At 50.8% G+C, this 15,505-nt stretch overlaps 2 protein-coding genes across 2 annotated transcripts; both read right to left on the bottom strand.

Moving 5' to 3' along the window:
* Positions 1-3,130: 3,130 nt before the first annotated feature.
* LOC118678489 (granzyme H-like) lies at positions 3,131-6,528 on the bottom strand. Its single transcript, XM_036354257.1, has 5 exons — positions 5,944-6,528; positions 4,881-5,025; positions 4,292-4,421; positions 3,872-4,129; positions 3,131-3,544 (listed from the first exon to the last, which is right to left on the bottom strand). The coding sequence occupies exons 1-5, from the start codon at positions 5,996-5,998 to the stop codon at positions 3,383-3,385; spliced, it is 750 nt and encodes a 249-aa protein (XP_036210150.1). The 5' UTR covers positions 5,999-6,528; the 3' UTR covers positions 3,131-3,382.
* Positions 6,529-7,300: 772 nt separating this feature from the next.
* LOC118678479 (granzyme B-like) lies at positions 7,301-10,665 on the bottom strand. The gene is made up of 5 exons (XM_036354244.1): positions 10,422-10,665; positions 9,268-9,412; positions 8,611-8,746; positions 8,164-8,424; positions 7,301-7,543 (listed from the first exon to the last, which is right to left on the bottom strand). Exons 1-5 carry the CDS (start codon positions 10,480-10,482, stop codon positions 7,367-7,369), a joined length of 780 nt encoding a protein of 259 aa, XP_036210137.1. The 5' UTR covers positions 10,483-10,665; the 3' UTR covers positions 7,301-7,366.
* Positions 10,666-15,505: the final 4,840 nt, after the last annotated feature.

The following is a 15,505-nucleotide window of genomic DNA, read 5'->3' as shown; positions in this document are numbered from 1 at the left end:
TCCAGCTGTGGCCCAGTAACCTTCTCTGAACCTCAGGCCTCAGAATCCCCCTCTAAGAACAGGGCACAGTGCTTGCTCTCCAAGTCCTCCTCAGACACACGTATGGAGGAGACAAGCCCTGTTTTGCAGATAGTGGAGCCCCAACGGATGGAACAGATCTCAGTGTGTCTCCTGATACTCTGAGCCTGTGTTGGTGCTGTTTTTAGTAATCTACTCTATGTGTCTAATACATCCTAGGTTCTCAGTAAACATTTGTTGGTTGCATGAATGATGGACTCCAATTAGCTTTTGCCTAATGTCTGATGGGATTCAAGGCTACAGGGATGAGAGAGGGCACAGCCAGAGAGAGTGGAGCAGCCGAGGGCCTGGGAAGCAGTGCAGTTGGGGCTGAACATGGGCAGCTCAGGATGGGGCGAAGCCAAGGCAGCCAGGGAGCTTCTGTGCATTCATCCAGCCACAGCTCAGATCAGTCACACCTGGCTCCTCTCCTGGGCACGGCCTGCATTCACTTTCAAGATGAGGGGGAGACCAGGTGTGGTGTGTTCTTGTGCCAGAGAACTTCGTTGTGACACCTTCTCACTGTCGTGGAAGGTGAGAGACTGCAGCCAACTTACACCTCCTGAAAAATTTTACTGGTTCTTAAACATGGTCCAGCTTCCATGACAGTAGCTGGTTTGTCTGAGGTGCCCTTTTCTGGGTCGGAGTGAGGGGTCTTAATTAATTAATTAATTAATTAATTAAAAATGTTTTTATTGATTTTCAGAGAGGAAGGGAGAGGAAGAGAGAGTTATAAACATCAGTGATGAGAGGCAGTTGATTGGCTGCCTCATGCACACCCCACACTGGAGATCAAGCCCACAACCCAGGCATGTGCCCTTGACCAGAATGAAACCTGGGACCCTACAGTCTGCAGGCTGATGCTCTACCCACAGAGCCAAATCAGGGCGAGTGAGGGGTTTTAATAATGTCTTTTGTAGCTTCACATCTTTTGTCAAACGCTTTTCTCCACAAAACTCATCTTCTAGGTGATAAGAGAGAGGCTAATAGCTGCTGAACCTTTTAGTGCACAGCTTCCTCCTGGCCATCCTTGTTGAGTGTCTGTCCAGCATCAGACTTGTTAGTCTGGGGTGGGATGGGACCAGGCATTCAGAATTCCCGAGCACAAATGGAGGAAAAGTCGCTGCCTGTGCAGGGCAGAAGGGTCAGAAGGACAGGGGGTTGATGGGGGGTGGGGGCGGTGCCTCAGGTTTCTGGAATGGGGATGGTTACTTACCAGTCCCAGCCTAGAGGAGGGAGGGAGGCAGAAGAAAGACCAAGAGCAGGAGTGGCTGCATCTTCCCCAAAGGCCTGCCCAGGTCGGAGCTGCTGGTGTTTCTTGTCTAGACACAAACCCCTGAGGGGAGCAGTGAGTGTGGCTCAGTGACTTCCCGCATCTCCTTGACTGTGCCCCTCTAGTTTTGCTGGGTGTCATCACACCAGGTGTTTGTGGAAGTTCTCAAGCTTGGTTTGGTGACAATGGCACTGTCACCACATTTGCACTCCCAGTGCTAAGCCACAAGGTGCAAGCAGAAGGAATAAGAACATGAGGGCCTTGGCTGCAGCCAGCAGGGGTCTGGAACCTCAGAAGTCCCTCAGTGACTAAACCAAGCCTGTTTCCATGTCTGGGCTCCTGGCTCTTTTCCATTCTGATGAAATCACGAATAATCATATACCAGGCCAGGTCCAGGCATATGAGAGATGTGGCTTCTGCGCTTGAGAAGCTGACATCGGCTGCAGTGAGAATCTGTGGCTGGGGTATGAGAAGGGAAGGGCTATGGGGAGGGGTGCGCTCGGTGGTGTGAGGTGGAGGGTGGACTCGCCTGAGGACCAGGTGGCCTGCACACACCCAAATACCCCAAATGGTAGCTCCCTTTCCTCTTTACCACCACTCCAAACTCTTATTTTTGGAATATTTAGAATCTCCTTTGTAAATGTCAATATTATATGACACAAGGGGCTTCTCTTACCCCACCATTTTGAACAGAAGGATGGACTTTTGTTCATTGGCTCCAGTGTCCACAGAACCCTGTCTCTGATGCCCCTGGCCTAGCAGTTACATCCATTTGCAAACACATTATCCTAGCACTCTCACCAGTGTGACCACAGAAGGTAGAGTAATGGAAAAGGAGGCACTAGGAGTTCTCAACATCCGAACCCCACTTCTGTGCAAGGAGCAGCACCTAATGAACACATAGAGGAAGTGTGGGAGAACATGCCAAAGGATCAGTGATGATGATTTGTGCGTGGTGGAGGCCTTGGTAATTTTCATTTTCTTATCTACATGTTCCACATTTAACTATTTTTCTGTGATGAATATGTACTGCTTTTTATACCCAAAAGACATTTTCCCAAAGTGGAAGCACACCTATCAATGGCAGATGTTTAGTAAAGTACTTCTTTTTAGCCTGCCCTTCTGAAGTTGTATGTTTTAACATGAGATTCCTGTTCTTAACCTAGACATATAATAAAGATTTGGGTTGCCTTTTGATACAGAGAGACAGACAGACAGTCACACACACACACACACACACACACACACACACACACACATACGCTGGGAGGTGGAGAGAGGCTGCCTGAGACCGAGATGAAAGAGCACCATCAAGGTCAGTGTGGGCTGCCGGTGGGTGGGCTGCCAGGACACCATGGGCTGCACTGGGCTCTGGGCTCAAGACAAGGCTGTGCCAGGCACTCGAGCTGGGCCTGGGAGTAATGAAAGGCTTCCTGACCTTCTCAATCTGCTCTGATTGGTGGGGGGAGTGCTGCCTGGGGTGAACTATACCTTTCCATGATCTTCCCACCAATTTATCTTTGGGTGGAGAAGTGGCCCCTTACCTGAGAGCTTCTTACAGGACCCTCCATCCAATTTCTGTATTCTTTTATGCTGCATATTGGCATTGGGGCTGCGTGGGGTAGGCTGTAATTGTGGCTTGAAGTAGGAGGGCAATGTGGATGAGTTAAGAGGGTCCCCTAGAAGCGGGTCACTTTTGGGGGGCAGATGTCTCCCATTTTCCTGATGGAACTGTTATTAGGCCTCACAGGGGAGTTGGCACTGGGAGGAGTATTGGGAAGGAGTGGGTAGCAAGGCAGCATGAATTTTATTCTAGAAATGGAAGGTGCGGTCCATGAAGGGGAAGCGCTAATAGATAGGAGATATGAACAGATGGTTGCCGCACACACAGCAGGTAACTAACACATGTTTTGGTGAACACAGGAGGAACCAGTGACTTCTACTCTAGAGATGCAAGTTTATTAGGAGACTGGCAGCCTCCTGTCAAACCCTCTGCATAGAGCAGTTCTGGGCTGCGCCCCAGAGGAGATGAATAGATCAATTCCTGGTGCCTCAGTCTGGTCTCTGCAGTTGGAAACGTCTCATTGTTCTTTCTATCCAGGGCAGAAAGCTGGAAATCTTCATTTCAATACGAGGAGTTTCCCCATATTTTTTCCCAAAGGAGACAATGCCCTGAGCCATGTTGTCACACACGAGGGGGCCCCCAGAGTCGCCCTGTGGGCAGAGAGAGAAGACATTGAGCTGGGCCTGCCCTCTTCGTTGCCCTGGGGGGTGTGGTCCCTGTTAGGAGCTGCATGGGAGATCAGGGTCAGGGCAGGCCTTGTCTCCACCCTAGGCCTGGGGTTTTCTGTTTGACTCTGATGGTCTTTCTCCCCCTCTAGGAAGCCTTTGCCCACCAGTGGCTGTGGGACAGCCTCTCTGCTCCCCAGAGAGACAGGACAGGAGATTGGACACAGGGATATGGCTAGTTCCCACGGCGCCAGGTTGCCTGCAAACTTGGGTGTGCCCAGGGCTGGGCATGGACAATGCTGGAGATCTCACCTTAAAAGTAGACTGATTCCTTTCTGGGTCCCCCACACAGATCTCTGTGGTTCTGTTGTAACGGCGTCTGTAGCAAGAGATGCACTGCTCATCCCGTTGGATTTCCAGCTCTACCTCATGCAGTGTGTCTGTGCTGGTGCTCAGGTCGAGTCGCCCCCAGCCGGCCACTCTGCACACCATCCCTGGCTTCACCTGCTCTCCCCTCCTGGGCAGCCTGAGGAGGCTCACGGCGGCAGTCAGGGTGGCCTTCCTCTGCAGCTGAAGGCAGAGGACAGGAGTTCTCATTGAGCAAGGGCCCAGGGACTCCAGGACAGTCATAGCCCTGGGATAAGGAAAGGGGTCACACTGGGAAGGAGGTCACAGGAGATGAGAAACCCCAGGCTTAAGGTGTGCAAGAGCCAGTGGAAGGATGAGTCCTACCTGCAGCAACATGATGTCATTGACTTTGGGATGATAGTTTGGGTGGCGGATGGCTGTTTTCACTGGGATGACCTGTTGGGTCCTCTCGTTCTTGCTAATGTTGTGGGCGCCCAGGATGACTGTGATGGACCTGCACAGAGACAGCCAGGGACGTGGAGGCTCAGCAGATACAGCCCAGAGGCCAGGAAGAAAAGAGGACAGCTGGGGGCAGTGCAGGATTGGAGTGGGGAGGAATTCTAGGGGCTGGGGCTGGGCACTGAGCATGCCTGTGCCCTGTGCTGGTGGCAGCTCAGGCTAGGTGTCATTTCCTGGAGCAGATCTCGGGTGCTCAGCCACACCCTGAGCTTGCCTTTCTCTAAGCAAAACTGTGAATTTCTGGCCTCTGGGGCACAACCTTGGCCTCCTTCCTAAGCCCCTTTGATCAGTCCCTCCAGTCTTCAACAGGCCACTTGCATTGACCTGTCCCTGTCTTTCCAAAGCTGACCTGTCCTCTAGAGTGCTCCTCTGTGCCCCTAGGTCTGCAGCCCCTGAGAAGAGGGTCCCCTGTGCGGTGCCTGCAGAAGGGTGGGGCCCAGGCTGCGCTCCTCACCTTCCCCAGCAGTGAGCTGCTGTCAGCACAAAGTCCTCGCGCACAAGGAAACCCCCACATCTTTTTCTGCCAGGAATACTGATCTGAAGAAATGCCATGTAGGGACGAGAGTGAGGCTTGACCTCATGACCCCCGATGATTTTCCCTGCAAGAAAAATTCTACTGTGCCTGCTGTGCCCATGGAGCCAGAGGCTGGAGAGGGGAAGACTGGGAAGGACAGGGGCAGGCGGGGAGGCAGATAGTGATGTCTGCAGTCATCAGCCATAACCAAGGAGACATCCTGCAGGTTCCTTGGGCAACATTCCTGGCTTGCTACGTGACTTTACCCACAAGACTGAGATACTCCCTCTGACAAAGAGAACAGCAGTTCTGATCCCTTCATTCCTGTTGTAGCCATGCATGTGGACAATGGGATTTGTGTCTCGAATAAACAGTTTAGTGCCTGCAGATCCTGGAAAATTCTTACCCTCAGGATCCCTGGTTCTCTCTCCCTTTTTGTTCCCAGACTCATGGAGCTCCTGCTGGTTTGTACTATTCAGAACATTGGGACTAAAAAATTACCTGAGAGAACTAGAGACTAATCCAGCCTCAGGGGACCAGGAAGCCACCAACTCTGGGATCAACTGGATCCCCTGCTCCTTTACAAAGCTTGGAGAAGAGGGTAGAGATTGAGGATAGATTTTAAGACATTGAGTTAGAATGTCATGGGCCTTGCTTTGATTACAGAAGCCTGTCCCCTTTGCCAAGCTACGATTTCCTGTGGAATTATTTCTCATTTTGAGCATCCAACCATCTTCCAGATGCCTTTGCAAAAGAGCCCATTTTCTAGATGGCAAGGAATGGGGAGAGCACCCATAGGCTCTCCTCAGGAGCAGCCCTGTGCCCTGCCATCCCTGCTGCTGTCACTCAGCATTAGTCTTGCTGGTCTTTGAGGGAGGTAGGATCTAGAGTTGAAAAAGCACCTGGGGATGGTCCAGGGCCAGACCTGTTTGAGGGTAGCATGTGAGCAGGGCTGTGCCAGTACTGAATGGCATTGGGCTTCTGCTGGGGGTCAGTCACTCACCTGCCTGCGCCTTGGGAGCCAGAAGAAAGGCCATCAGGAGCATAAGTGGCTGCATATCCTCTGGAAGCTGCCCAGGTCAGAGCTGCTGGTGCTTCATCCTGGTCTTCTGAGCCCAGGGTTCTCTGGCCTTTATCACCCACGGCCCTCTCTGAGTGCGTCACACCACGGTGTTGTCAAGTTCTTGGGCAATGTGGGTTCATGTGAAGGAGGTAGAGGAAATTACATTCAGATAAAAGTTAACACTGTCAGTTTCACTTGTGTTCAGATGTCAGAACCTGTATTATGTTCACTGTACATTCCCAATGCCTGGCACTTAGTAGGTGTACAATAAGCATTTGTTCATTGATTGATAGAAAAATTGCTTTCCAGTCCTACTGCAGAGAGCAACCGTTTCTAACTCAAAAGGTAGCCCATGATGGCCAGCACGCAGTCTGAGCCTTGAGGCCAGCAGTGAGGAACAGGCCGCAGGGGACTAAGGCTCCTGAGTGACCAGCAGTCAGTGGACTCTGAGCACACAGTGGGGACACTGGGCTGGATATGAGGGTGGAGCTGGCTCTGCCCAGTGAGAGATGGCGCCAGGTGTTCTGCAGACACCCTGCATGGGGCCAACACAGTCCTGGTCCCCCAGTCACCCTGTGCCAGGGCATAAGCTGGGTGACAACTCAGTGACCAGGCCCTGCTGGAACCTGGGCACTCTGGGTGTCCTAGGTGGGAGGAATATGCAGAAGTGGGAGCTCAGACCAGTGTGGTCTGTGGGGCGCAGGGTTGGTGAACTCTGAGGATGCTCAGTGGTCAGCAGAAATGAGATGAAGGGGCAGCCAGGATACCGGAAACCAAGCTAAGCCCTGAGCTCAGAGGAGGGCAGAAAAGGGCAGGGAGAGAAATTCATCCCAGGAGGGAATGAGGAGCTTCTCAGGACTTCCCTCTGTCCTCCACCCCTGTCTCTCCTCACCATCCCCCAGACCCCAAACCTGCCACTCCCTGGTTGCTGGGGAACAATGACCTGCTCAGGAGGGCCCTCCTCTCCCCTGTGTGGTGGGGCCTCCTGAGTTGCAGCCCAGGCTGTGCCTGGTTGGTGCCCAGCACCCACGTGCTAGTCCTTTCCTCTCAGCACATAACACAGAGGAAGAAGTAAGACCTTCATACTGAGCCCAGGACCTGAGAGATTCATGTTTTCTTCTAATGGTGCTCCTCTCTGAGGGAGGGCAGGTGTGGCCAAGAAGGAGCTGGTAACAGCTTAGTATGGCTTTGAGGAGGAGATGGGGGGAGGGGAAGAGGGGGAAGCAGGACACAGCAGAATTGTGCCATTGCCTTCTGAGCACATGAGGGACAAAGAATAAACAAAAACCCAGCTCTTCCCATCAGCTAAGAGTCATTTATTTGGTTTCTGGCAGCCCCTCCCTCCCCACAGTGTGAGCCTCGATTAGCTCCAGAGAAGATGGTCTGCGTCCTGCAGTTGGAGGCTTTTCATGGTTTTCTTTATCCAGGGAAGGTAGCTGGCGACTTTGGTGAAGACTCGTGGTGGTGTCCCATCTTTGTGTCCATAGGAGACAATGCCCTGGATCTCATTTTTACACAGGAGAGGCCCCCCGGAGTCCCCCTGTGGACAGAGAGAGGGAAGGACTGAGCCAGTTCTCCTGGCTCTCCTTGCCACCCCATGCCCCCCTTGGAGAAGGCTGCCTTGCATGGTGTTCAACTGGGAGATAGCAGGCAGGCAGTCCCCATGGGTCCCTCAGCTTGGACATTGTCACTGCTTCATTTCAACCCAGGTGGCAGCTCCTTCTGTTCTCGCAGATCCCAGGTCCTCTATCTATGAAGGTGCTGCAGAGCTGTGGCTGCAGCCTACTGTGTAAGGACCCGAGAGCAGGCAGGTGGGGCTGACACCTAGCATGCAGAAGGAGCCCATTAACCAGCTCTGAGAACCCTCAGATACAACTACTGCTCACCCAGGAAACGCTTATCTAAGCGCTGTGCTCTGGCCTTGGCCAGTGTTGCACATTCACCCTGTGGAGGATCACTGTGTTTGGAGTGACTATAGGCCCTTGTAGGCTCTCAGAGACCCCATTTCTCCCAGCTCTGGGGGCTCCCCTTTTTTCTTTCTTGGGAGAAAGATCACAGAATAGAGGGTGAAGGAGTCTCCTGCTGCCTGGGTCCCCAGCTCCCAGTTCCTACCCAAATACCCCTCTCCCAGAGCCAAGGTAATCAGATGCTCAGTATCACCTGGAAGGAAGCCTTATTTTCTGTTGGGTCCCCCACACACAGTTGAATGGTCCTGTTGTAATAACGGCGTAAGTGGCCTTCACACTTCTCATCCTTCTGCAAGGTCAGCTGTACCTCCTGCAGAGTGTCTGAGTATTTGCCCCATGGGGTGACCATCCCCCAGCCGGCCACAGTGCACTTCTGTCCAGGTCTCAACCTGTTCTTGCCCCTGGGCAGTCGGAGGGGTTTCACAGCATCAGTTTGCTTGATGTTTCTCTCCAGCTGGTGGGGAAGAGGCAAGGGAGCCCAGGTCAGCCAGTGATCTCTGAGCCAGGACATTGAGGGACGCCTGAGTCTCAGGGACTGGTCAGGTGGCCGGGATGGAAGGACGGAAGGGAAGTGCTTCATTTGGTTTGAGGGGAAACAATGTGGACTCATGACAGCAAGAGCAGCAGGATGCTTCCTTACCTGTAGTAACATGATGTCGTTGGAGAAGTTCTTTGGATTATAGTCTGGGTGGGGGATGGCTCTTTTTACCAGAATGACCTGCTGGGTCTTCTCCTTCGTTTCAATGTTGTGGGCCCCTAGGGTGACATTGATTAACCTGCACAGAGAGCAGATTGGGTGAATGGTGGGGAGGTAGAATCACAAGAGATATAGCCCAGAACCTGTGAAGGGCAGGTGACAGCTGGGGCAGGGCAGAGTTGCCAACTGGGGAAATCAAGGCAACAGGGGAAAGGGGCTGAGTGACTCTGCTTCTCAATGACACTGAGGTCAGGAATCTGGGAGCTCTCTCTGGCCCTCAGGAAATGCCATGAATTGCTTTCATTTTCATTTTGACCCTAATGCATGTGTTCATGGTCCACCGCTGCTTTATTTGCCAAGTGTGGTCCTTGTCTTCATGTGTTACTTATTGTCACCTCTGACCCTCTGAGCCCAGAGATTACTTTTCCTATTTCCCAGCCTCTCATTGCTCCGTCATGATCCCTGATGGCTCCTCTGATGAGGTCTCATGGGCTTGAGTTACCAGGATGCTGGGGAGCTGCCCTGGGCTGTAGCTCCCAGGATGAAGGAGAGGGTCCCTGTATGGGTCTCAGGAGGTGTAGCCTGGCTGCGGCCCCTTACCTTCTTTTGCAGTGAGCAGCTGTCAGAACATAGTTCTTTCGCACAAGGACACCGCCACACATAGACTCCTTCTCATCTTTAATGCGAAGATAGGCCATGTAGGGGCGGGAGTGGGGCCTGGCTTCATGTCCCCCGATGATCTCCCCTGAAGGAAAAGTATGTTGCACTTGTGTTTCCCCACTGACTCCCCCAAGTAGGCACTGGCTTGATGACTCAAGCGCCTGGGCATTTGGGAGGCTGGACTGGCCTGGAGTTGTCAGGGGGTGGGGAGGGCCCTCAACTTTCTCATCTGGAAAGGGAATAGCAAAGGGGTGGGCCTGTGACTGCCTGACACATAGTTGCAGGTGAGAATACAGGTCTTAGGGACAGAGAAGGCCTGGAGGCTTCTGAAAGTTCCTCTCCTGACTTCGCTTGGTGTTGGGTGAGCTTTTGAGGCCCCCATGATGCTGTGACGTCCAGCGTAGTGCACTTTTCAGTGTCTAGGACTTAAGGGATCTAGATGCTGACACATGAGTAGTTCCCGGTAAGTGTTTGTTAGCTGCCTGGAAGGGTTGGCCCCCAATGGGCCTCTGGAATTGGGTCGGTAATGCCAGTGCTGTGGGATTCTGGAAAGCAGAGAAGTTTGGGGCTGCCAACCTCACTGGCTCATCCTTTAAGGAGAGGACCTGCTAAAGGCCTGGGAAGAAAAGCAGAGCTGGAGAAAGGGACTGAGGGGCCTTGAGCTGGAGCAGAGGAAACAGCAGCCTTCTGGGGACAGTGACTCCACCAACTGTGGGGTCTGCTGAGCTCTGGGCTTCTCTCCTAAGCAGACCCTGAGGACAGCCCCTGTCTCATCACAGACATGGAAGTCAGGACTGCTCTGCCCTCTGCAGTTTCCCAGCCTCTGCCATGCACTTCTAGGAAGTTCCACTCTCTACCTGGCACAGGTAGGGCCTGGGGAGAGCATTGTGCCCACTGGCTTTTCTTGAGAATAGGCTTCTGTCCTGTCATTTCTGCCTGTAGCTCATCCAGCATCATGTGTGGGCCTGAGATGGGATGGGAGCTGGGGTTCAGAGCATTGCTGGTGGAGAGCTGGGTCAGGGATGTGCAGAGGGCCAGGAGGTCTGTGCTAATGTGGGATGAGTTGGGCCTGTGAGGGTGGGGAGGTCACTCACCTGCCTCAGCCGAGGGGAGTGGGAAAAAGGCCAGCAGGAGCACGAGCAGGGGTGGCTGCATCTTCCCAGGAAGGCTGCTCAGGTCGGAGCTGCTGGTGTTTCTCTGTGCTCTCTTTTAGTGCCCAGGAGAGGAAGGAGGTGTGTGTGGGCTCTGTGGCCTGAGTCCCCCTCTGGTTTTGTAGTGCTTCATCCAGAAGGCTTTCTATGAAGCATCTCCGCCCTCACACCTCCTGCCTGATGATGGTCTCTGTGTGGTTGTGTGAGAAGTATGCAGTGACCACAGCTGATGACTCAGAGCAGACATTAGAGCAGACTCCAGTCCTGAGCAGGAACCCAAGGGTACAAGGTGGGGCCTGTGTGATGTGATATCAACCAGTGGAGGTACTGGAGCCCAGAAAACTGAGTCCCCAGTGAGAGAACAATCAATGCCTCATCTCCATGCTACTAAGTCCATCAGGGTAATTTCCTTTGCCCATGTGTGTTTGGGCCCTTCTCTGTCCAATGCAAACATAGCAGAGTTTTGTCTTGTTCCTTTAGAGCAGAATTTTCAACCTTTTTTATCTCATGGCACACATAAACTAATCACTAAAATTTTGTGGTACACTAAAAATATACTTTTTGCCTATCTAACAAAAAAGAGAGGTAAAATTTTGATTGATTTACAAAAAAATATAATTGTTTTCCCTTTTTGCTCCAAAATAATCAGGTTCCTACACTTCTATATAAGAATTGCTGGTACCAAGAATTTACCAATCAGACACAGCCATGTTATTGAAGGGGACCTATAAGATGCAACTATATTGCCAAACCGGTTTGGCTCAGTGGATAGAGCATCAGCCTGCGGACTCAAGGATCCGGAGTTCGATTTCGGTCAAGGGCATGTACCCTGGTTGCAGGCACATCCCCAGTGGGGGGCGTGCAAGAGGCAGCTGATAGATCTCTCTCATTGATGTTTCTAACTCTCTATCCCTCTCCCTTCTTCTCTGTAAAAAATCAATAAAATATATTTAACAAAAAAAAGATGCAACTATATTATATGACCTCTATATTTGTAGTTTAAGACAGGACATTTACACCAGATGACTGTTATTGTGTTGGCTATTGTCATTTTTTTATTTGCTGACCTAACGGAAAACAGGTTAGTGACCCTGACTGAGTACTCTGGTATTGCATGTTTTAAAAGTTCTTGTGGACACTGGTTGAAAATCGCTGCTTTAGAAAGAGCTGAGCATCTGATGGGGGAGACAGAAACATCAGGGAGCAGAGTACTGAGTGGGAAGGGCCATGGTAGAGTGATGCACAGGGAAGGAACAGAGCATGGCCACCATAAACCTATATAGCAACCCATTCATCATCACAGCTTCTATCACTGAGCATTTGTTTTTATTTGCAAATGCTCAGTGATAGAATTCATCTGTCTTGTCAACATTTTTAACCAAAGTACTGTCCTTGGCATGTAATAGCCTAGCGTAAGGAATCATTATCGCCCTTGCAGTTGAACCCACTGATTAGCTTAGCCTAGATTAGGCTAAGTGGTAGGCAAACTGCGGCTCGGCAAAACGCGGCTCGCGAGCCACATGTGGCTCTTTGGCCCCTTAAATGTGTCTCTTTGACAAAATACCGGGTCTTCCACAAAATACCGACTTCTGTGCATGGGCCACGAAGTTTCAATCACACTGTACGTGTGTGCCCGCACGTGGTATTTTGTGGAAGAGCCACACTCAAGGGGCCAAAGAGCCGCATGTGGCTCGCGAGCCGCGGTTTGCCGACCACGGGTAGGTCATCCTTACTTTGGGTTGGCTGGGTTTAGTCCCACCCAAACCACATGAACTAGGAGTGGAAAGGGCTGTTTTCCCAAAGGATGTTCAGGTTACCAAATTGTCGATATTGAGTAAAGTGAGAAAGCTGCTTGTCAACCAAAGAGCAATAATTGTCCTTTCAGTGTCCTCTTTGCTCTGTGCAGAGCCACACTTCTGCTAGAGCAGGCTTGGCACACAATAGGCTCACACTTGCTAAGCAAATTATGCTGATGAGCTCACTACACAGTGAAGGACTGTTGCTTCTAAACAGCCTTGGCCCAATTCTGTTCAAAGGTCAACTAAGCTTCTCTGAGTGGTTAGCGTCTGGTAATTTAAACGTCCACCTTTATGTTTTCTGTTTTTTACAATTTTTCTATGAGGAATATTATGTATCAAAATACATAATTCCAGTGTAAACGTCTTCCCTGTCATACCCCCTACACTCCAAAGCTCTCCTTGTTTAAGTCAGCCTGCCTCGTAGTAGACATTTACAAAATAAAGAACCTTCCTGATGACAGTGGTAAATATGCTCATTAAGAAAAGTTGGCCTTGCGTCCTGCAGAGAGCGCAGGTGTCTGTTAAGGCAGCTTAGGCAGCAGCCTCTGGTCATGTCCTTGTTTCTTCTTTTGTCCAGCTCCCGTTTTGGCATTTTTCTGCTGAGACTGACTCTTCTGCTTCTACTGTCCCCGACCTTAGTTGACACACCACAACTGCTTTTCTACAGAACTGTTGATCAGCAAAAGCAAAGAGGCTACAGGATCCCTCATTTTTATGCTGTAACCTTTTGGGCTAAATGCAAAGACAGTTCTGTGTAAATGGACAGTTGACCCTAACTTGGAAATATGAAAATCAGTCCATTCTTGTCATATTTTTTTATAATTATAATAACATTAGAGGCCCAGTGCACAAAAATTTGTGCACTCTGGGGGAGGGGAGAGGGGGGGCCCTCAGCCCGGCCTGTGCCCTCTTGCAGTCTGGGACCCCTCAGGAGATAACGACCTGCTGGCTTAGGTCTGCTCCCAGGTGGCAGAGGGCAGGCCCAATCCCTAGGTGCAGCCCCTGGTTGAGCTCAGAGCAGGGCTGATTGGGGAGTTGGGGCACCGCCCGCTGTCATGCACAGAGCAGGGCAGATCGGGAGGTTGCGATGCCACCCTCAGTCACACTCAGGGTAGGGCCGATTGGGGGGTTGGGGCACCGCCCCCTGTCACACTCAAGGCAGGGTCGATGGGGAGGTTGCGGCGCCACCCCCTGTCACGCACAGAGCAGGGCCAATCAAGGGGTTGGGGCTCTGCCTCCTGTCACTCACAGAGCAGGGACCATCAGGGGGGTGGGGCTCCGTACCCTGTCATGCACATAGCAGGGTCGATCAGGGGGTTGGGGAGCTCTCCCCTGTCACGCACAGAGTAGGGCTGATAGGGGAGTTGGGGCACCACCCCCTGTCACACACAGAGCAGGGCCCATTGGGGGAGGGGGTTGGGCGCCACATCCTGTCACACACAGAGCAGGGCTGATCAGGGGGTTGGGGCACCACACCCTGTCACACACAGAGCTGCAGGGCGATCAGGGGGTTGGGGAGCTCCCCTCATCAGGCACAGAGCAGGGCGATCAGGGGTTTGGGGTGCCTTCCCCTGTCACAAACAGAGCAGGGTGGATAGGGAGGTTGTGGCCCCGCCCCCTGTCACACACAGAGCCGCAGGGCGATCAGTGGGTTTGGGCGCTGCCCCCTGTCATGCTGATCCCAGTGCCAGGAGGCCTTGCAGCTCCGCTGATCCCGGTGCTGGGAGGCATATTACCCTTTTACTATATAGGGTAGAGGCCTGGTGCACGGGTGGGGGCCGGCTGGTTTGCCCTGAAGGGTGTCCCAGATCAGGGTGTGGGTCCCCACTGGGGTTCCTGGCCAGTCTGGGTGAGGGGCTGAGGGCTGTTTTCAGGCTGGCGGGTGACTGAAGCTCCCAACCGCTCCTTTTTTTCTTTTTATTTTGTTTTATTCTGGGCCAGCTTTAGCTCTGAGGCTTGGCTCCAGCTCTTAGGCCTCCACTGCTGAAAGCAGGTATCTGGTTTGTTTGGGTTCTATAATCGAAACACTCTTTCAACTCCAGCTCTGAGATCCCAGCTGGCTGAAAGCAGGTTTCTGGGGTTTGTTTAGCTTCTATATTTGTAACAATGTTTCAAACTGCAAGCTCAGAGGCCGGCAGCGGCAGGCGGGGAACGTTGGAGTCCTCCGTCACTGAAGCAAGCAAGCCTCATATTTGCTTCAAGTTGCCTGGCTTCCGGCCGCCATCTTGGCTGGCAGTTAATTTGCATATAGACCTGATTAGCCCATGGGAAGGGTAGCGGATGTACGGCTAATTACCATGTTTCTCTTTTATTAGATAGGATTGATGCTCATAGTGTATAAAATGACTCATTTAATAATGAAATACCAGTACTTTGATTTAAAAAAGAAAGAAAATTTGGAAAGTAGAAAGAAAAAATGTCACTCATTTGTGCATCTCCCACAGACAGTGTTACCATAAGAAGTGCATTTTAAATACTTGGGATCACATTATACATACAATACACTATTCTTTTATCTTCATTTAACCCTATAACATAAGAATTTCCCCCATGTTCTTAAAAATTTATTATTCAATACACTGTAACCTTTCCATCCTAGTTATTAAAAATTTATCATGCAACTAATTTTTTTAATCATTGGAAAATTTTAAAAGCAATTTAAGAGGAACAACTAAAATGACCTGATTTCAGATTGTTCCTTGATAATCATATTTACTGTATTGAGGTATGAACTAACATATTTTATTCTCATGTATATCTCCATTTTTAAAAACTGAGGATTATGTTAAACATAAGATTATATTATAACCTTTATTAAATATTGAGGTGAAATTCACATAACGTAAAATTAATTATTTTAAAGTGTACAATTCAGTGGCATTTAGTGTATTCAGAATGTTGTGCAACCACCAGCTCTCTCTAGTTTCTAAACTTTCTCATGCCAGAAGAACATTTTATTCATACCCATTAAGTTGTTAACCATTAAGTTGCGTGTATCCACAAAGTAATGGGTACTTAATCACTTTCCATTCTCCCCCTTCTAGCAACACCCCACCCTTGCCATTGGCAACCACTAATCTTATTCCTGTCTCTATAAATTTGCATATTCTGTATATTTCATATTGAAGGAATCATGAAATATGTGAGCTTTTGTGTTTGGCTTCTGTCACTTAGGGTAATGATATTGAGGTTCATCCAAGTTATAGCATATATCAGTATTTTTTATGG

The sequence above is a fragment of the Myotis myotis genome, unplaced genomic scaffold (genome assembly GCF_014108235.1).
Source record: "Myotis myotis isolate mMyoMyo1 unplaced genomic scaffold, mMyoMyo1.p scaffold_m19_p_1, whole genome shotgun sequence".
Classification (NCBI taxonomy): domain Eukaryota; kingdom Metazoa; phylum Chordata; class Mammalia; order Chiroptera; family Vespertilionidae; genus Myotis; species Myotis myotis.
The sequence above is the reverse complement of the archived record's forward strand: the minus strand, read 5'-3'. Positions and strand labels throughout refer to the sequence as shown.

Excerpts from the sequence above, each read along its gene's own strand:
- LOC118678479 (XM_036354244.1), bottom strand. The coding sequence starts at position 10,482 with ATGCAGCCACCCCTGCTCGTGCTCCTGCTGGCCTTTTTCCCACTCCCC. Across the intron at positions 8,747-9,267 it reads GCTGCTCACTGCAAAAGAAG|GTTAATCAATGTCACCCTAG; the intron begins GTAAGGGGCCGC and ends CTCTCTGTGCAG. Across the intron at positions 8,425-8,610 it reads ACGACATCATGTTACTACAG|CTGGAGAGAAACATCAAGCA; the intron begins GTAAGGAAGCAT and ends CTTCCCCACCAG.
- LOC118678489 (XM_036354257.1), bottom strand. The coding sequence starts at position 5,998 with ATGCAGCCACTTATGCTCCTGATGGCCTTTCTTCTGGCTCCCAAGGCG. Across the intron at positions 5,026-5,943 it reads GGCTCCCAAGGCGCAGGCAG|GGAAAATCATCGGGGGTCAT; the intron begins GTGAGTGACTGA and ends TTTTTCTTGCAG. Across the intron at positions 4,130-4,291 it reads ATGACATCATGTTGCTGCAG|CTGCAGAGGAAGGCCACCCT; the intron begins GTAGGACTCATC and ends CTCTGCCTTCAG.